Here is a 20,995-nt window from a genome sequence, read left to right as displayed (position 1 = left end):
TCTGGTTGGTAGTAGCTGTAGTGTTGTTATAGATATGGTGGATTTGATCCCTGGTTCCCCAATGATTTGAGGGAGACTTTATTGTTAATATATTTCACTACTACTTTCTAGTGTTGGGTTGCTGTAGATGTAAGGAGAACTGATATAGTTAGGCAGCTCTGGTTAACTAATTACAAATTAGTTTGAGTACAACAACCCATTGGGACCATCTAAGTTGTCATGACTGTATCTGTTGCTATACGTATTCTAATGTGGTTTTGCCTTCCTGTCTTCAAATGACAAGCTTCAAATTAAAGCCCCTGGCTCCAGCAAACCAAAGTTGTCTCATGAAAACAGCTCAGTGAGTGAGAATTCAGTAGTTTGTCTGTAAATCTGTGAGCCAAATAGGATGGCACTTCTCTTAGAAGCAAAATTGAATTTAAATGGGAGCTACTGCTATGTCCTGGGGAAATGCTTCTTGTCTTAGAAACAATGTACAGTTTGAGTGTTGGAATTGAACAGCCTGGTGAATTCAACAGGGAAGGATTTATCTTTTCAAGTCACTGCATTAGCTGAAAAGTGATGCAGGCTTATCTTTAACAAGTTCTTGGTTTAATCACTTTTGTTAGGTAGAAGCAAGAGGTCTAATTTTTGTGTCATCCTGAGAACTCTGGCTGACTGTTGAGATTAAAGTACGTGCACTGACCAAAATGATCCACCTGAGCCATCTACATAAACTGTTTATTAATGTATTTTTTTCTTTAAAAAAGAAGGTGCAGAGGTGAGCATGCCATTGCATTAATTTGAGTCTCTGTATTTCCAGCTGGCCCGTGCCGATTCAGTGGTGCTCAGTGGCCCATGCAGAACGTCCTCAAAGACTCTGTGGAGAGCTCCGATGATGAATTCTTTGATGCGCGAGGTCAGTACGTGTTTTTGTCCTCCCCTCCCCATTCTTTCCCCAGTTTCGTAGCAAGTAACTAAGCTCCTTTGGCAGTGAACTGAAAACATTGTCCTGATCAGACTGAGATCTCAAGAAAACCCATCGGATCTTCTCTGAAGGATTTGTGAATGGGCCTAGATGTATGGGAGATGGGTGAAGTGCTGGGGTGGATGAGCGAGCTGCCATGAACTGGATCTGGCATCAGAAGCAGCATGACTACAACAGTATAGAGCAACCTGGTCTAGTGGAAGGTGTCCCTGCCCATGGCAGGGGGTTGGAACTAGATGATCTTTAAGGTCCCTTCCAATCCAAACCATTCTATGATTTGATGATTCATGGGCCCAGCTTGTTTACAGGTCAGGTAGTATATGATGTAAACAAGAGCACTCCAACTGTAACAGTTCCTGATGAAAGCCATGAGTGCGTGTGTTACTAATGACCAACTTTTAAAACCAATGGCCTAGGTTTTCCACTCTGGCAAAACTTTCACTGAAGTGACTGGGACCTCTGCTTGTTCAAGAAGCAGCAATATCTGAATGCTTGTGGGTTTAATCGGGTGAATCCAAAATGCAACACTCACTACAACATCTGATGAGACCCTGAATCTTGGGATGCTCTTTAACATGCCAAGTTTTGTTCTGAAATGGCAGTAAAGTTTGTAGGTTCTGTGCACACGCAACCTCCCACCTACAGTGGGAGACAGGGGCTCTGTTTTTGCTTTTGTTGGCAGGATCCAAACCTAATGCTTTTCTGACATGTTTTGTTGCTTTTCTGAAGAGAATAACGAGGAAGGGAGGATTAATTCTGCTATTACTGTGAAATCCAACTGTAGGATCTTTCATAGCATAGGCTATTGAGGTCAGACTGAGCTGCCCCCATGTCCTCATGTTACCTGCAAGTCAGGAGTGCAGGGTAATGGAATAAACTTGTTGAATGTACCTTGGCTTTTGTAGCAATCTGGATTCATTAAGTACAGAGCGATCCCAATGGCTTTGAGCAACCTGAATTAGTGAAAGATGTCCCTGCCCATGGCAAGACGGGTTGAACTAGATGATCTTTAAAGGTCTCTTACAACCCAAACAGTTCTATGATTTTATGAAAAGGAGAGGGATTCCCCTCCCCCCAAATAGTTGTTGAGACTTCTTTTCTAGTTTAAAGTAAACCTAATCCAAAGTGGAAAACTCAGCTGTCTCATGGGAAACTTGGCTTGGGTTTGGATGTGCTTTTTATTTTTAGTTTGGTTGCTTCTTTAACAGCACAGTCAGCAGACATTCAGCTGATGTCTAAGTACAAAAACATTTGCACGGCTAAGATTGTCACTCAGTTTTTCCCTCTGTTGATATTTATGATATAGCAAATGAATTTTCTTTTATAGGACTGCATTGGCTTTAGTCTCATTGCTGTGTGCTGATTCGATGTCTGGAGATGCATGGTGGTATTGCAAATGGCAGTTGGTATTTTTAAGGCAGTATTTGGCATTAAATGTCTGCTGTCTTGCAGTGAACTTCATATTTCAGCATGTTTTAATTTTCTTTGTGGGTGGAATTGTTGCAGGAATGGTTGGCGACCGACTCTTGTGTTTTCATGCTGGTATAAGCTTGAGTTGAAATTCAGCATGAAGGAGTTGTTACGTCAGTAGCTTTTTAGTTACTTTAAAAATGCAGAGGGTAGGAGGCAGGCAGTGAAAATGAAACAGCTTTTGTGGGGGGATCAGCTCTGTGCTCTGAATGGTTTGGAAGCTCTGAGGCAACTTCACTGATAACTCACTGATTTATTTCTGTGAGGCTGAATTTGCAATATTATTTTCCTAAACAAGCTGCTTTTGCAGAGGCATAATTAATGAGATTATTGCTGTGTATTATTCAAAGTACAGGTTTGGATCCAGGATGCCTCGACTTCAGTTTATCTGCTGGTTTTCTGACAATGATAGTGACTTTATCTGATGGTGAGCCACTTATTTTCCATTTTCCTTTCTGTAAATTGCCTACTGTAGCTATAAAATTTTTGACAACTTTAAACTTGAAAGACAAGCTGCTTACATGAGAGTTAGAATTATTTGTTTTATTGCCCTCCCCCCTGCCCCGCCCCCATAGGACACAGCCACAATCAAATAAGGGGAGCAAAGTTTTCAAAATAAAATGGAATTTGAAAGCTTGCACAAAATTCCACCCTCACTTAGAACACTACAACTGTCCATTGACATCAGGCAGTTCTAAATGGAGATGGATATTGGAATAATGTTTTTGTGAAAGTCAAATGATCTGTGTTTGGTTGATCAGGTAGAGCAGAATGAAACTATTTGATGTAGTTTATTCAGGAAGTCTGGTGAAATGATTTAATGGATCTTGCTATCTCTAGAATCTGTGAAATTGACTGTGGACTTCATGTTCTTTCAGAAATATGCTTGCATCCTCTTGATTTACCATAGTTAGAAATGAGTCCCTAGCTGTACAAGTATGCTACAGCCACTGTGCAGAAAAAGAGATGCAGATGTTCTTTCTGACTTAATTTGAAAGGATGTCCTACAATAGGTTTGGTTGGTTGGTGGGGTTTTTGGTTTTTTGGGTTTTTTTTTTTTTTTGCTTGCTTGCTTTTTTGGTTTTGGTGGTTTTGTGGTTTTGTGGGTTTTATTTTGGTTTTGTTTGGTTTTTTTTTTTTTAAAGAAAAAAAACCACTCTTAAGTACATTCCAGGAAACAAAATTCCCTCATTTGTTGCCTTTATTAATAAGGTGTGTATTCAGGTCAGAGCCTTTTCAAAGTCTGAGACATGAGATACGCATCTAATAGCAGTTTTCTTCCCTGTGCCTGTACAGCTAGGCTTACAGTAATAACTACTTGGCTGGTGTAGAGGGTTCTACATCTGAGAATCAAGAAGCAATCCACAGAAGAGTAAAGAAATAAGTGACCCAGAAAGGTAAATAAATGAGGGGTTTTTCAAAAATTTATAGGTAGGCTGAGGCACAAAGCCTGACTATATGTTGTCTGATGTCACAATGCCAGCTTGTGCCTAGCCTGAAGTCAGCTCAGATCTGTATTTCTGAGCTGGGATTTAGCAACCCATTTCTATTTGAAGAGGGATTTGAGAGCTTTGAGCGAACAGTTCTGAGCTCTGTGTGTGTGCATGCACAGGAGTGCATGTTTCAGAAAATACGTTGCTGAACACTGATTATTTTCTCCTTGTTCTGAACCAAACGGCTATCTTATCTGAAAGCAACTTTTAGCACAGGGATGTTCCAGCTGTCTGCACAGAGAGGAAAGAAATACAGATGTTAGAAGCTGATTTGTCCCTTGTAATCTTTATCTTGTCAGTGGGTAGGCACACAGACACTGCAGCTGGTACTCAGATGATCCTTGCACCTAGATTCCACCACCCCCCAGGACGGATGCTTCATTATTACAGGAATTTAACGTCACATTATGAGTGCTGTAAATGGTCATGGGTACAAAGCTGATGTGGATGTGTAACAGAGATTTTGGGGGAGAGGCTGTGACATGTGTAGATACATATTTTATTTGCTTTTTTAACCATAAGAATGGCAGCTAGTCATCTTGTGTTTTGGAGGCAAAACCAAAATCTCAAGGTGTTTGTGTCATGTCTCGTGAAAAATCCATGCCCTTGAAATCCATCTCAGTCTATGGAAGTTTCCTTGGACTGAGAGAACTAGTAAGAAATAAATTAATTCACCAGTACAGAAAAGCTTTCTACATTATTGTTGATCAGGTCTCCAAGCTTGGTTTGGCTTTACCAGTTGGGAGGAATTTTGCTCTTTTGGGTAGGGGCTTTAGCTACGGCAGAATTGTGTGCTTCTGCTAAGTAGCTGAAGTGTAATGTGATAGAAGCAATGCTCTGTGACACACGTGAAAAATCAGTGTTGAAGACCCTGTTCTGCATTGTGCTTACTCAAAGTGAAGTGTATCTGGTACTGTGAAAAGCTGTCACTGTAGGGAGAAAGCACAATGTTAAATAAGATGATGACCACAGTGCTTAAGTTTGACTTGCTGCATCTCTCCTAGTGCCTAGTCCACAGGACTGGCTATACCAGTAGGGGTTTGGGGTTGAATATTGTTTCTTTACAGGCTAGGGCCAAATTTGAAAACATTTACATGTACAGCTACTCTAAGCCTCATTTGGAGAGTTTCACTTCATAGTCACAGTCAGTAAGTAATCACTTTCAGTGATTGCTTATGACCATAACTTTAGATGTTATAATCATTGTATTCTCACTTGTGAAACTTCAGCTAACTTGGCCTGATTGTGGGTTGGCTACCACAGCTTGTCTGAGAAGTGTTGTTGAATATTTGACCCCTGAAGCATGATAGAGTGTAGTGCTATTTAGGAAGGGTAAGTTCTACAGCCTTCGAGAAATGTGTTTAATTTTTCTGAGCAATAACAAGAGAAGGATTCTCGGCACAGTGATACTGGAACAAGTCTATAGCTGTAACAGTAGTGTGTGGTTTTCTGGACAAAATGCGTCCTGGGGCTCTGGGGCTGACGTGGGTTAGAGCATGGTTATAAAAAGGTGCTGCAGGCTATCTAGGTGAGTAGCTTATGAAAAGCAGCCTGTCTGGATTGATCTTGAGAAGAAATAATTTCTAGTACAGATTTCCAAACCTTATTCCATAAGAAAACTGGAGAAATCAAAATGTAATGGCTTAAATCGGTGTTTGAGTTGCACTTTCTCATTTCTCAAATACGTATCCACAAAGAAAGAGGAATTTCTTAGAGTTGTGGGAAGAGATGCAGGCAGGGCCAATAATTGCTGTGCATCAGGAGAGCTCTCTGGAAATGAGTGGATGTGCACCAATTTATTCTGCTATTTAATTCATCAAAAAGAACAGAAGAAACCTGACAAAAGCTAATCTTACATGCAGTTGTCAAACAGGCTGCTCCCTCCTCCTTTGTATTTTAGGCTGACAGAAACTGAGAAGAACCAATGGAAACAAATTAGTGCAATTGACAGAAGACTCAGGCCTTGTATTTCTGTGTTTAAAATTAATAACGTGAACATTTTCACTCAGAACTATTTAAAGCAAGGAAAAGTGAGAGCATCTGGAATTCTAGTTTGTGTCGAGTATAAAAGTTACAGAAACTGGAAAAGCCACATCGCTGCTGGAATCAAGTCTCTCCCCAACAAATACATTTGCACATAAAAGACTGATTTCAGTTTTTTACTTGTATTTTTAAAAGCTATGACATGCAAGAATAGATGTATGTGTAGAAGATGAGGGACTGCCAGAGAAGTCCAGTACAGTCTAATCTAATCAGTTTTCTTAAATTCTTTCCTTTGTATAACCCTAAATAGGGATTCCTGCTTACCCCATGTTGACTTTACACTGCTGTGTTTTACCCCAGCACAGAAGTCTTGCTGCCATTTCCTCAGGCATCAGACTTGACTACACCAAGTCTGTAAATGTGGATCTTTCCTGCCCTCAGTGCAGGATTGCACAAGGTCATGACCATTCTATCAGAGAGTCAGGATATCATTTTGGCGTTGCTGATTGAACTGTGACTTTGCTAAATGAAAAAACATGGAAATTTTAGGGGAGGTGGCTGCCTTTGGATTAAGATACCAGGTAGGAGCTGAGATTCTCAGATCTTTGGTCTGTACTGTCCACATTCCCAGGGACACTGCTTATGGCTGAGTCATTTTCCTCAAGTCTGTCATCACAGGAGTCCTTTTGGTATCACTGCTTTCAGGTTGGTAGACATTCCTTTTTTTTTTTTTTTCTGATGCATTATCTGCCATCTTACTTACATTTTGAGGTAGCATCTATATTGCCTGTATCAAAGCTCTAGACTGGAGGAGACACTACTAAGTGAGAGATGTTATTGTGAAGCAGAAAATGCCTTCGGGGATCACAGAAATGTGTTCTGTATCATGCAGGGGATCACAGATCCTGGCAGTGAGAAGTGGGCAGGATGAAATATCAATCTCCAGAGTTTTTGCTGAGGAAATACTAGTCTCTCTTCTTTCCATGGGGCTGCTTATGGATAGGTTTCATGAAATGCATGTACTGAAATACTCAGGGTAAGATAACTGTGGACAGTATCAAATTCCAAGTAGTAACAACAGCTGAAAGGAATCACCAGGACACTATAGTTTATTTGCCATTCAGAATTTGCCACTGTTTTAAGCTCTTTCATTTTCCCTTGTCACTTTGCTACTGTGATATTGCTGCCCCATGTGCATTGAGTCCTGCTAAGGTAAATGTCTTTGCTTTACCCAATACTACATGCTTCATGGTCTGAAAACCTGTAGTTAATGCTGCTTTGCCTCTTGGCTGGAAGGCGGGAAGAGAGCTTCAGCTACCGAAAATTGTTGCTGAATTCACATCAAAGGGCAGGCGGACAGTTGTTGCACAGCTGCACAGCACGACAATGAAGCATAAAATACAAGGCTGTTCAATGTGGATTGTTTTGGTTTGGTGGGGTTTTTTGGTTGTTTTTTTTTCTTTTCTTTGGGCAGGAGAACTGTGTGCTACGTAGCAAGTAGTTTTCCTGGTGTGTTTTTACAACTTAGGTAAATGCTGCATTGAGTTGCAGATAGACTGCTTTGGGCTTCTGAAGGTACTGTAAGTCTGTGTACCACCAGAAGCTGTTAAGAACAGTGATCATCTTCCAGCTGCTGTCAGGTGGACCATGAAAAGACTTGGAAGTGCTTACAAGCTGTTGATAGGAATGCAAGGTTTTGTGCTTTCTTGAGAAGGAATGGCCTGTAGGCTTTTGTGTAGGGTGCTGCTCTGAAAGGGGTCCATAATGTGAAATTGTTGTAATTTCATCATGTTTCTAGCACTATGACTTTTCTAGAAAATTAGGCTGAAGAAGAGCAAAGCTGAGGGAATAGTCAGGTGTATTCAAATGTGTGTCTTCCAATATGTGAATACATAATAATAAAACCCTCTAACCTCCTGTTAGCTGATACTCCCTGATAGCTGTCACTTGAGAGCATGAAGCAAAAGTTGATAATGAGGAGAGATCTCAGCAGCATGTACTGACATTGCAGTGAGACTCTTTGCTAGTCAGGCCACTAAAACATGGCACGTTTACCACTCCAGATTCCTGGTGATGTAAATAGCAGCCAGATGTAGTCATGAGAGGAGCATAATTTGGCTTTAGCAACAGGAGGTCTAAGAGCAGAATGAGAGTAGGAAACTGGCCAAAGGTAGTCTCAGTCTGGGGTCATATCTGAAGCAGCTAATTGTGGAAGTTGTCATTTTTTGTTGAAGTTGGTGAATAAATGTAGAAGTGTAGAAGAAGGATGCATGTGTGTTAAGAACAGAAACTGTTGTGTGTTTTGGTGGGGGCTCTTGGAGCATTGTTGGTAATCATTTCAGTTAGTTTTGGTTTCATGTGGTGGTGCAGAAGCAGGAAATACTGTTTTTGACAAACTGCATGCCTCTCCCCTCCCTTGTTCAGTGTACTGCTTCCTAAACAGGCTATAAGCATTTATTTTAACAGTTGCTGTGTAACTCTTCTCATTGAATCCATGTACTGCAAACTAGGTTGCATTTACACTCCTAAATTAACATTTCCAATTCTTTTTTTTTTTTTATAACCTAGACTCCAGCCACTAGTATGAACACAAATTTAAGGTTTTACTTATTGTTATGGCCCTGTTACCTTGATTAATTTTGTTCTTGGTACCTTGATTTTGTGCTAAAAACCCTAATCTCTTTATTTCCCTGCCCTTTTGGGGAGTTTATGTGCTGTTGACAAGTCTAGCAACTTGCAGGTCTAGTTTTAGCACAGAGCCTACTGACTTGAGCAGCTGGCAGAGCAGAGCACAAGGAAAAATCTATACGTTTGGAAGTTAAAACAAAGCCAGTATATCTAAGCTTCCACCTACATACTTATTGTAAGCCTTTTATCCATGCCCTGTGGACTGACAGAAATGTTCCCTACAGCATTTGAGCTCTGGTACAAGTTCTCATTCACCAAACACTTTCCTCATACCACTTCAAGAAGTTAGCAAGGCGTCCTTTCCAGGAGTTGAAAGACTTTAAAGGTATGACTTGGGAATAATGGGGAGAAGACATGGCAAAACTGATCATGTTGGATCATGCTGTATGACACAAAGGTGTGATTGTCTGACTTAAAGACTAGTCCCACTTGGGCACTGGACTCTTTATAGGAGGCAGTATGAGGTAGTGGGTAAAAATAGATAGACTGTGGGTACATATGGTCTATTTTAGGGCAGTGATTTTCTGAGTCATGTAAAACTATTCGTTTTATTTCTAGGTTTTCAGTTTTCCAATTCTAAACTATGAGAAATCTTTTCTGCCAGGTGGCTGGAAATTAGAGTGGTATTTCGGAGGAAGCTGTTGATGATGGTTATTACTGAAGTACCTGGGAGGTGATTTCAGGCTTTCTGTGGACTCCTCAGAAGAATCAAAGTTAACAGTTGATATCATGTTTGTGATAAGATGTAAATGGTAGTACTGCTGTTCACAGGGGATCCTATAGCAACTTTCTGACCTACTTTAAATTCAAATGAACTCTGACTTCAACAGTTGTTCTGGATTTAAACTAGTCCAGCAGATGAGAATCTGACCTATCAGAAACATACCACCTTCATCATTGCTTTATCTGTGCATTAGGCTTCTGATTTAGGATGTGAGGGCTTTCCCCCCCCCCAGCCCCTTGCTTCCTAAGTATGTAACTATAGCAGCTGTTACAGTCAAAAGCCTGCTGTCAGCTTTGCTAAAGATTGAAGAGGTGGCATGGAATACAGCTGCCTCATTTTCTCCAGCTGAGTTTATTTAGTCTGCATAAAAACTTTTGTCATTAGTTTTTCCTTCTTAAAATGAGCCTTATGGCACTGTCTTCTGTATTACTATGTTCATATAAAGCTGAAGCCATAGATATCTATGGTATCTATATACCATAGATACATGGTATATATTTCAAGCCAGGCTCTGCATGTGCTTTCTTGAGATTCTTATTCATGAAAGAGGCTGTGGTAGCTCTCTGCTAATTAAGAGCTGCTCTTAATTTGCTGCACCTTCCTCTCCTGAAAATAGAACCACTAGTCTCATTAATTTAATTTTAAAATGCTCTGCTGAGCAACTTGAATATCATTTGGAAATACTGCCAATGAACTAAAGTGGAAGTTTGGGAGGTCTAAACTCTCCTCAGCATGTTTATGCTCTAAGGCAACAGCGTGATGTAAAATTCTATTGTGCTTAGCAAAAAGCCTCTCAAGGTGTGAGGATGCTGACCCTCATTCACAAAAGCACATGAATTTTAAGAAGAGGCTGTGTTGCAAAGATAGCTTGTGAATGTCTTAATATCAAGATACCTATCTTTTCCTGCCTCAGGTTTTAGTGGGTGTCATTCCCCTCCCACCCCCCCCCGGCCCCGAGTTTAAACGTCAATGGAAGGCACTTCTGCAAGTGTGTTATTTTCCATGTGATACATTAATTGCTGATGATATGTGGTTCCCTATCCATTTGGAAGAGGCCCAGGTGCTTGATGTTGCTAGTGCTACTCCTGCATTTGTGGCGTTAGAGTAGCTCTTTGTCTCTGCTGTTTCTAGTATATTATATCTATGGTCTCCACGCATAGTCTTCCATTGCCTTCTCTACTTACAGGACTTTCCAAGAGACACATATAGGTATTAAAGTTTCCAGATACTTCTGTGCAAACTGAATGCAAGTCTTCTAAACCTCCCTGTTGATAAATCTTTTTTAGCTGTTGCCTAAAACTGATAGATAGTGTCTATTCTTGGTTACAGATATTTAGCTGTGTAATTTAAAGCCAGTGCAGTGTCTTTTGTCAGATGGCAGATTTGATGCTGGAATTGAGTTGTCTCATAGCAGACATTGTCATATCATGACAATACCAGTTTCAATATTTTGATGCTTCCAAAATTTATTTAAAATACTTTTATTGTCAATCATTGCGAAGTGCTGTGAGTTTATCCAGTGCCATCACTTCTTGTAATGTGTGGTATGTTTAGTACATTTTGTTTAGTGCAGATGATGATACTAATGTAACTTATTACTGCACCAGATTCACAGCTTCAGAAATGTGAGGAAAGATACCCTCTCCCTGGAGTTCATGTATGTTAAAGGAACCTCAGTTCACTGAAGTTAGTCTAGATTCTTTTTGGGTGAAAAACCCCTATCAAATGAAAACCAAAGTCAACACTGACTGCTTAAGTACTATAAATTTGAGGTGTCTGGTTTGAAGAGGGTTTTAAAAAGTGTTTTTTCAGAGTACCCAGGCTCTGAAAAATCAAAAATACTGGAAGTTACATAAATTGAGAACCCCCAAATTGGAAAGATTTGGAAAAAAGAAAGATGAAATCTTAATCTTAGTTTTTGAAAAGCATCCCATGCTCCTATCAAGCCTCTTTTCCTCTTTATTCTTGAGACTATTCTCTACTTTTCTGTCAAACTGAAGTGATTCAAAGGCTTATGCAATCTTCCCTCCTAAAACCTCGCTCACTCTGCACTTGCCTAGAGTAGGACATAAGCAGGAGTTGCTCAGGCCCAACTGAAATAGACCTCATTTTTTGTCAGTAACAGTTCTGGACCTAGTAGGCTATATTCCATGTGCTAGCCAATGCTGTTTAGCTGTGTGGCTACTGCAGTGGCAAACTTTAGCAAGAACACTTTGTATATAATGCACTGGATTTTGGAATGGAGAAGACAATCCGAATATTCCTTATCCCAGTCTACTGCCTCCATTCTCTTAATTCCTCTTTTTTGGGGGATAAACTTCTTTAAAATCAGAATGTCTGTGCAATGATTTTTCCATTTCTAATGCTGTTCACTGTCCCAGCTCTTCTATGGCAGGATGATTTCCAAAGTTTGGAAGGAAGAGGTTAAGTGTGTATGTATAGTATTTTATATATTATATTTTAAATATATTTGGGAGAAATGTCATGATACTCCTAGTTTTTGAGCACAGAATGCTGTAGGTAAAGTATATTGATTTAGTATGTAATAGAGCTTTCATTAAATACTTACTAATTTTTTAATGTCAGGAGCAGCCTCTATAGTCTGAAATGCTTATAATGACAGTAGCTGTCCTTTTTATAATTGTTACTTGAAATAAAAAGTGACTGCTATGTATAGATAGTGAACATCTTACTGAATTGTTAATCTTCTAATAACAGACTTCTAGTGAGAGATAATAATTTAATATGTGATAAATTGCTTATGTGGATCAAAATTAAATGTGTATTGGAGACATCTATGCATAAAGAGAATGAGAGATGGTGCTCTGTTCCCACTGGGTGTTCAATGAGAATAGGATACCTAATTGTTTAAGCTGCATTGAAATCTCAAGGTTTAGTGAGTGCAAGATCCCAGCCAATAGAAATTTGGCATCTCTTATTAATATGAGTCATGAAGGAAAAATACAACCCAATTTTGAAAACAGTGCAGGAAGGATGCCATTACTTTGTCTGTTCATAAATTAGTATCTGCTTGTTCCAATATATTTTTATGTTGGAAGAAGAGAATTCTGATACAAGCCTTTTGCTGGTTTTTGTGCTTCTGAAAAAAAGCAGAAATGGTGGATAGTTTTTAGTACCAGCTTTTAGAAAGATGGGATGGAAGGTGGGAGTGAACTGTGCATGATAAGAGAGTCCTTGTGAGGCAGAAGTGAAGATTACTAAATTGATGTTACCAACCTGCCTTCCAATCTGGCAGCAAGCTTCAAAATCTCCAAATTGTTTGAAGGAAAAGATGGTGTTTACAAGGACCTGTTACTGGATTACCTGAAGGATGACAGTACTGCATTTATATTCCGTAACTTACTAGTGGGGACATAAACTCTTATGTTTGCTGGCCTGTATCTTACTAGTAGGGCATAGGTAGAAAACCTCCTCTGGTATAGATTGTCTCACTATTGGCTTCTTGCACTTGCTTTTGAAGTTTCTTGTTTTCTGGTGCTGCTGCCTGTAAACTATATAACAGTGACCAGGCTGTTCTGTCAATCTGATTAGCATCAGCAATTAACAAAGAAAAGGAAAAAAAAAACCCCTAGCAATAGTGCACCTATGAGAGGTAAAGAAAGGAAAGGAGGATTTGGTGTTCTGTCATTTTTGTGCATGTACGCTTTCGTAGAATCATAGAATACCTCAAGCTGGAAGGGACCCATAAGGATCATCAAGTCCAACTCCCTGCTCCTTGCAGGACTACCTAAAACTAAATTATATGACTAAGAGTGTCGCCCAGATGCTCCTTGCACTCTGACAGGCTTGGTGCTGTGACCACTTCCCTGGGGAGCCTGTTCCAGTGGCTGGCCACCCTCTCAGTGAAGAACCTTTTCCTAATGTCCAACCTGAACTTTCCCTGATACAACTTCATTCCATTTCCATGTGTCCTATCACTGGTCACCAGAGAGAGGAGATCAGCACCTCCCCCTCCGCTGCCCCCCTTGAGGAAGGTGTAGACTGCGATGAGGTCCCTCCTCAGCCTTCTCTTCTCCAAGCTGAACAAGCCAAGTGACCTCAGCTGCTCCTTATAAGTCTTGCCCTCGAGACCTTTCACCATCTTGGTTGCCCTCTTCTGGGCACACTTTAATAGTTTGATGTCCTTATATTAAGGCGTCCAAAACTGCACACAGTACTTGAGGTGGGGCCACACCAGTGCAGTGTAGAGTGGGACAATCACCTCTCTCGACCAGCTAGTGATGCTGTGCTTGATGTACCCCAGGACATGGTTGCCCTTTTTGGCTGCCAGGGCATGCTATTGACTCATATTCAACTTGTCATCAACCTGAACCCCCAGATCTCTTTCCGTGGGGCTGTTCTCCAGCCTCTCATCCATCAATTTGTATGTATAACCAGGATTACCCTGTGCCAGGTGGAGAATCCAGCACTTGTTCTGGTTAAATTTCATATGGTTGGTGGTTGCCTAGCTCTCTGTCTATCCACATCTCTCTTAAGGCCTCTCTACCCTCAAGGGAGTCCACAGCTCCTCCTAATTTAGTATCATCTCCGCTTTCTCCCAAACAGCCTTTCAGGAATGATGAAGTGTTTAAATGTCAGGAAAATAAATATGCACAAAAGCATAGATACTAGCAAGAGGCAGAAGGTGTTTCTATGCTCAGAAGCTCTCTGGGTGATGAGGGAGCTTGTGTCTTTGGTAGAGGAAAGCGTATGTGTGGGCTAAAGTAATTGACATTATCAGTGGATTAAACATAGCACCAGAGAAACTGCAAGAGTTTATGCCGCTGTGAGGAGAACCTGTCCAGGAGAGAGACTGCAGCTTTCACCTCCTAGAATGAAGTAGCTTGATACCCAAGCTTGTCTCCAACATTACATTTCCTGTAACGTTTCTTACCTGTATTTCTCACCCATTTTCTGTTATTTATACAGAGTGCTTCATCAATGCTTGATATCCTTGCAGCTGAAAGGACTTTCTGCACAGTGCAGCTGGAGTTGAATACTATGTTTCTTAATGGGAGAGTTTGGAAGCTATCCCAGACTCTGCATGTACCCATGTGTAATTTGCACTTCAGAGACAGCCTGAAGTAGTAGGAGGCAGAGGGCACAGCAGTGGGCACAGTTCAAGTATAACATTAGTGAGCTGCTTTTGCAGTCTGAAAAGCAGCTGGGGTCAAACCCCAGTTCCTTAACAAACAAATTTCTGGCTGACAGCCTTGTAAACAGAGAATCAAGCACCTGTGTTTGAGATGGAGCAGCTGTACATGTTTTGACTGTTGATTCATCTGCCCCGGCTATCTACTTAATTTAGTGAAATCCGTAGAGAAAGGGAGAAGTAATATTTCACTGTTTTCTTCTGCCCAAATTTCCTTTGTTTCTGGCTTTCCATGTGGCATGCAGCAAGTTAGGCAGAAAGTTCTCAGTTCATAGCAGGACTGAGTTATGCTTCCGTGTTGGAAATTTTAGGCTTACTACATTTTTTTGCCTTGGTGCTAGCTGCTTTTCCTCAGGTAAATGATGATCACTAAAAATATTTTCTCTGTGTATCAAATGTCCTACCCAATGTGAACTTCTAGCTGTGTGTGAACAAGGTAAGAAGCTTTTCCCAGTTGGACCAGGCAAGGGATGGAAGGAAAGATGCAGGGTCATCCCATGTTTCCTGGCAAAGCACTGGAGGCAAGGAAAAACTGAAAGGCTTTCCCATGGCCAGGCAGGGCCCCAGGTTCTGTGACAGCCACAGAAAGAGTCCAGGTCTTTTGAGTAAGAGTCAGCTGCCTTTAGCTGTGCTAGCACCCTCTGTCCTTCAGACTTTGAGTGTATTCTACTGCCATCACCTCAGCAGTGGAGGGGTGGGTATAAGCAAACACGTGAGGACAGGAGGGGAAATCTTTTGCTTCGGCATGTATAGTTGCATTCTTCTCGGACAAGCTGCGTTTCAGAAACACTGTGGAATGCTAAAGACTTAAATGGGATAAAAAACTTGAGCCCAAACTTGTGTACTGGGAAGCCCTTTGCCTGTTAGGAGAGTTTTAAAGTGGAATGGCCCAGGGGTAAGGGGCCAGCCCTTGCTCAAATTAGAAGGCTACTTTGATTTCACAGAGAACTGTGTGACATGAAGACTACTCAAGGTAAATGTGAAGGCCTTTCAGCAGTACTTGTCTTTATTCTTGTTATTTCAAAATATATTTTACCCAAACCACCTACACTGTATTGAGCTCTTCAACGCTGATCTTTATGTTTACAGTAAGCAGAGAAAAATCTCCCCTCTGTAAACAGTGTTATTCATATTAACATTCATTCTATTTAACTTAAAAAGTGTGGGTTTTTTCCATCATCTCCTCAAAACATTTAAATGGAAGATAAAAATCATCATTGATAGTCGCAAGAGGCACAAGCTCATGATTCTTGCTGCAAAATGTTGGTGAGTTAGGCATAGGGCATACTATATATTTATATCCTGAGTGTGAAAAACAATATATATCTTGCTCTCCTTGAAGACAAATCATACTTGGAACAAAGAATTTCAGGTACATGTTCTTTTCCAAGTGTAGCAACCTGTTGGTAGTCATGGATGTACTCAAGCTGTCCTACTGGTTTTCATCTACAAAAATGTTCATTGCCTCCAGAGCAGCAGTAGTGATCCAAGTTAGTTGGCTTTCTAGCCTAATGCAGTTCAAAATCCATCTCAGTTACGGTACATATAAATCACTGTAGTTTGAGTAAAATCCAAAGTTTTAAGCTTGATTTTTATTCTTAATGCAGAATTCCTTTCTTGTGGATGCATCTGTTTTGTTTAATTTCTCTTGCTGAGTGACTTTTAGCTCTATCTTGTCCCCAAACCTTCTCTGTAATTAATAATTTGCTGCTTTTAATAATTTGCTGTGACAACCCCTTACCTAGTGTTAATTTGACTGAACAGATTGCCTGAGACTTGTATCTTTAACCAAAGGCACCTTAATAATTTATGCTCCTGGTGAATGTGCTAGAGTTAGAAATATTTCTGCTTTGAAATTTTTCATGCTGATATGAAAACTGGTTTAACAAAAAGGCAAGAGGAAATGCATTGAATTTTCTGCTTGCCCTTCTAGCCTTGCCCTTCTCATAACTGTTCTGGAAGTTGGAAGTGGAGGCAGAAAACGGAGACCACTGGGGCTGTGCTCAAGTGTTACTCTTCCTGCATGTGCTGGCAAAGCCTGCTGAATGTGTTATGTATCACCGGAGATTTAAATGTTTGTTTCTGAAAAGGTTACTTTTTGCTGAAAGAGAACAAGAGTTTCACACTTGCAAAGGTGCCTGTTAGATTTGCTGCCTACATACAGATCTTCTACCAGATTACAAATCCAACCAAAATACCCTTGAAAGTTCAAGTTTCTACTACTTAAGGACTGGTTGTGCCTGACTGCTGCATCTGTGAAATAGGAAAGAGAATGCTGGTTCTTCTACACAAGACCCATCAAACCAGAGAGAGCCCACTAAAACCTGTAAGGCTTTTCCCCCTACATGCATTCATCTTGCTTGTTGCAACTGCAAAAACGTGATCGCTTGTAGATGAAACATCAGCCTTCTTAAGTGAAGCTATATGCAAAACTTGAGAGTATTTGGGCCTTGCACTTCAAGCTTTTCTCATTTGCAAACTGAGTGCATTTCCCAACCTCTTTGGAATCCATAGGTTCTACCATAACACAAACAATAAGCAGTTTTAAAAGTACAGCTACATCTCAACATGTTGCTAACTAGTGATATTTGATGCAGGAAACTACCCTGTCAGTTAACTGCAACATACCTCTGTTTGATCACAGAAGATGGAAGTTACAGTTGAATACATCTTCACAAAATGGTCCAGAGGATGAAATTCCACTGTTTAACTAGCATTTTTTTCTTGGATTTGAAAAGATGCTCAAAGAAGCCTGCACGTTCCCATTTGGCCATTTTGTCAGACTTCCAAAACAGACATGCAAACACCCCCTGTGACACCCCCACCGGGCAGATGGGAACAGCAGGAAGTAGTAAGCATAAAACATCACTGATAATCCCCATCGTTCTCAGACTGATTTTAAAACCATTTGATGGGGCAGAGGGAAGAGACAAAAAACACTTCAGATTTGGTAAATAAGTAGGAGACAAGGGTTACAGCATAGCCAATTAAAAAAGCTTTTACCCTTTCTGGTGAAATTATGTTCCTAGCAGCTGAGTAGTAGAACAATGTGCATGAATCTGGTAGATCCATCGTATCCAGAATTTCTACCCATTTTGGTTAATTGCAGATGGTGTTTCAGGGAAAAAGATTAAGAAATTCAAAGATTAAATGTATGAAATTTATGGTATGAGTGAAGTTGTCATCATCAATATTTGGGTGTTAAAGGTAGAGAACAGTTGAAATTCCTGAGATTGAAAGTGATTGCATTTTATTAGGCTTAACATTTTGGGGCTTTTAGCTACACTAGTTTTTTGTACGTTTTACATACAACTTTGTTAATTAAGAAGCTGAAAGCTTCAATCTAAAACAGTCAGAAGAGTCCATGATTGCGATTTTAAAGAAACAAGAAAAATATAAGCCATCACAAAACTTTTAAATTAAACCACTTGGAGTACTACCGTCTTGTTAATTTGATTGTGACAGTGCCCATCAAACCCAATGAAGGTTAAGAAAATTTTGTGAGTTAACAATAAGTAAAACAGGAGCAATTACCACAAAAGAACTATACATAACTGACCCAGATGCAATGCTTATAATTATTTGAATGGTATTTTTTAAGTACTGGTTGCATATGCACAGTGTTTGGAGAAGCTTCTCTGTAATGCCAACTGTTTGTTTTCACATTGCTGTTCTGTGAGCAGACATTGTCTTAGCCAGGACATAAAATTGTCCAATAGCTAAATAATAGTGAAAGACTTCAGTGAATTTGTGGATTTCTGGGCGAAGGATCAGAAAGTCTCAAGAATCACAATACCAATTTTGGTACAGTTTGGGCATGGAGGGCATAATTTGTTCATTCCTTAAGACTCTGTGGCACATGGCCCTGTGGGTGGGCTGATGTGAGTGGCAAAGGCTGGTGACCCAGGTGAAGCATGTGAGTGATAGAATTTGGCATGCAGTTAAGGGTTCTGCCAAAAAGAGAGACCTCTGTCTTGGGAGTGAGTTCCCACTTCCTGAAGTACAAGTGTTTTGGCTATACGCATAATATACATGCACAATATTCTGTAGTATTTTTGATATTGTAACCCCTGAGCTTGACGTGGCTGTTTCTTTTAATGTGTATTGTGACATTGCAGTTTGCTGGAGTGGGTCAGAGTAGGGGCTACCTTCTGGTGTTATTTGTCCCTCTTTGCAGTGACTTTCTCTTAAATTCTTTAGCGTTTGCTTTGTTCTGCATATTGAGGATCACTTTATCATTTCATGACATGCCCCCACCCCCCAATTTCCCCCTGAAACTTCAGTGAGCTCCTCATAGGCATAGAGGTATGCTTGGCTGAATACAATCCTCATAGCTAATCAGCTGCTTAAATGCAGATAACATTAACGCAGTGTCCCGCTCCTTGCTGCAGTATCCCTACTGAAGCTTATGAAGGTAAACCAGTTGTAATATAAATCAGTGAGAGTTCAGGGCAAGCAGGAAGTAAGGAGAGGAACAATAACAGAAAGAAGGATAAATTGAGCCCTTCTAAGGAAACAAGAAGTACTTTGTATCCCTTTGTCTTCTCATAAAGAAATGGTAGGATGAAATAACTTTTTGTAAGGATAAACCGTGTCTGGTGCTTTTACATGCCAAAGGAGGCAAATAGCAAGAGAAGACTCCAGTGCTGTGAAGTGAAACTGCATTTGAAAATGTAGATTGTTTATGGAGGTCAAGATTGGTCTTGGAGGTCTGTGAAATCAGAACACCTTGGAGTATGTCTTGGTTTCCATTATGAAAAATAGATTGACCTACATCCAGCACTGCAGACAGTGGCTTGCCGTGTTCAGTCCTTGTGCCTTCCCAGGAGTGCAGAAGCCACCAACTCCTTTCTACTCCTGACACTTTTCTATGCCTCTTTAAGTAACTAACTATAGAGATGTGATAATCTATTTTGTGCTGGAAAAAAGCAGAGACTTGACATTTTTGTATGCAGTCTGGTAAGGAGATAGGATACCTTTTATCTGTAATATTTTTTTTTCTCTTTCATTGATGATGCTTGATTGAGGTTGAAAGTCAGAACAAAATTCAGGGCGAATTGTTTCCCCACTTTCCCTTCCTTCTGTGTACATTTAAGTGAATTTGCTTTGAAACGTTATTTCAAAAGGCGGAGATGCACATTTATATCCCTTTGTATAGTGGTCCACAACTCATAAAATTGCTTTGAAAACTCACAGGTCCAGATACCCAGTTAAGACTAACCAGATACCTTGTTTACTCGATTATATGCATCAGTTTATTCCAGTTGAGAAACTGTCTTGCTTACTTAGGTGTGCTACCACATGATTTTGGCTTTATTGTCTGGCTGGTTTTTGGGTTGCCAACAACCCAAATATATATGGGTATGTATATTTGGTATATATGGGCAGACATTTACAGAGTGGCCTATCTGTTTATCCTTGTTAGTCTGTTTTGAAACAACTGGGAACAGTGCAACTTGAAGACCACCAGCAGGCTCACCCAATTTACGAGTGCCAGCAGATGATGGCACGAGACAGAGTGTTCAGAGGTGGTTAATGCTTGCGGTAGCAGTTGATACTGATGAACATCATAGCTGTCCACCAGACCACAAGTGTTTGAATGTGGATATTCTGCAGTGTTGTGCAACTGCATTCGGTTAGTTTCTCATGCTTGTCCTTAAGGGTCTCCTTTCCTATTATTTAGTGGGAAATATGGGGGAAAGAGGCATGGCAGAACTCCAGTTTGGAAAGCATGCATGTGTATTTATAGAGGAATTTCATGCCTGGATAGTTAATAAGCTCTCTAAGTAAAGGGAGCAAAACTGGTGAACAACACAGCTGTTTTCTTTAGGCTGGGAGAGGAAGAGGGGTCCTGAAACTGATGGGAAGGCTGGGGGGTAATTCACAGCCTCTCCTCTGAATGGGCATAAGGCCAGGGTCTGGAGTGCTCTAGGCACTGGTGCCTGGAACTTAATACCATTGTATTCCAGACCACATTTAATGCTTTCTGTCCAACTCAGAAAGCCAATAGAAATGGGAAATAGAGTCTGGCATCTAATCTTATTTCATCTTTCTGCTAAACAGTAAGGCCATCTGGAATGCCTGGCTTGGTAAATGACATAACAGCAAAAGTGATAAGAAAATACTAGATCTAAATGCTCAAACAGTTTTGGAGCCCTATTTCTCTGCAAGAGACAGTTCTTTAGCATCCTCTTGATTCAAGTTCTAAAGCTAGTACTGGGGCAGATCTTTATCCCAAAGCTGGCTGTCTAAAATACTGCTGGGTGAGGCAGGTTTCTCAGGAGGCACACTGCATGAAGAAGGCCAAAAGAGCTGCCTCCTCCTGACGTCGAGGAGCTCAGTGGCCCTGTCTTGCATTCCCTCATTTCGCTTCATGGTAGCAGTTAATGCAGAAGGAGCTCATCCCACAGTGGACAAGCTGCGCCTGAGCTTTAGGCGAAGGTTTCAGTTGCTGACTTGGTCGCAGGAGGTGCAGGATGACCTTGGGGCAGCTCAGTCCATCTGCAGTGCCTGTGGCA

General features: G+C 40.6%; 1 protein-coding gene across 4 annotated transcripts in view; it reads left to right on the top strand.

The window, feature by feature from the left end:
• Window positions 1–20,995, top strand: part of PITPNM3 (PITPNM family member 3) — a 136,152-nt gene that overhangs the window by 29,736 nt on the left and 85,421 nt on the right. For all 4 annotated transcript variants that reach the window (XM_069790768.1, XM_069790769.1, XM_069790767.1 and 1 more), the window contains exon 2: window positions 803–898. In XM_069790768.1, the coding sequence (XP_069646869.1) occupies window positions 803–898 (96 nt within the window). The remainder of the gene's footprint in view (window positions 1–802; window positions 899–20,995) is intronic.

This window comes from Haliaeetus albicilla, chromosome 9 (assembly GCF_947461875.1).
Source record: "Haliaeetus albicilla chromosome 9, bHalAlb1.1, whole genome shotgun sequence".
Lineage (NCBI taxonomy): Eukaryota > Metazoa > Chordata > Aves > Accipitriformes > Accipitridae > Haliaeetus > Haliaeetus albicilla.
This window is presented reverse-complemented; position numbering and strand designations above follow the sequence as displayed.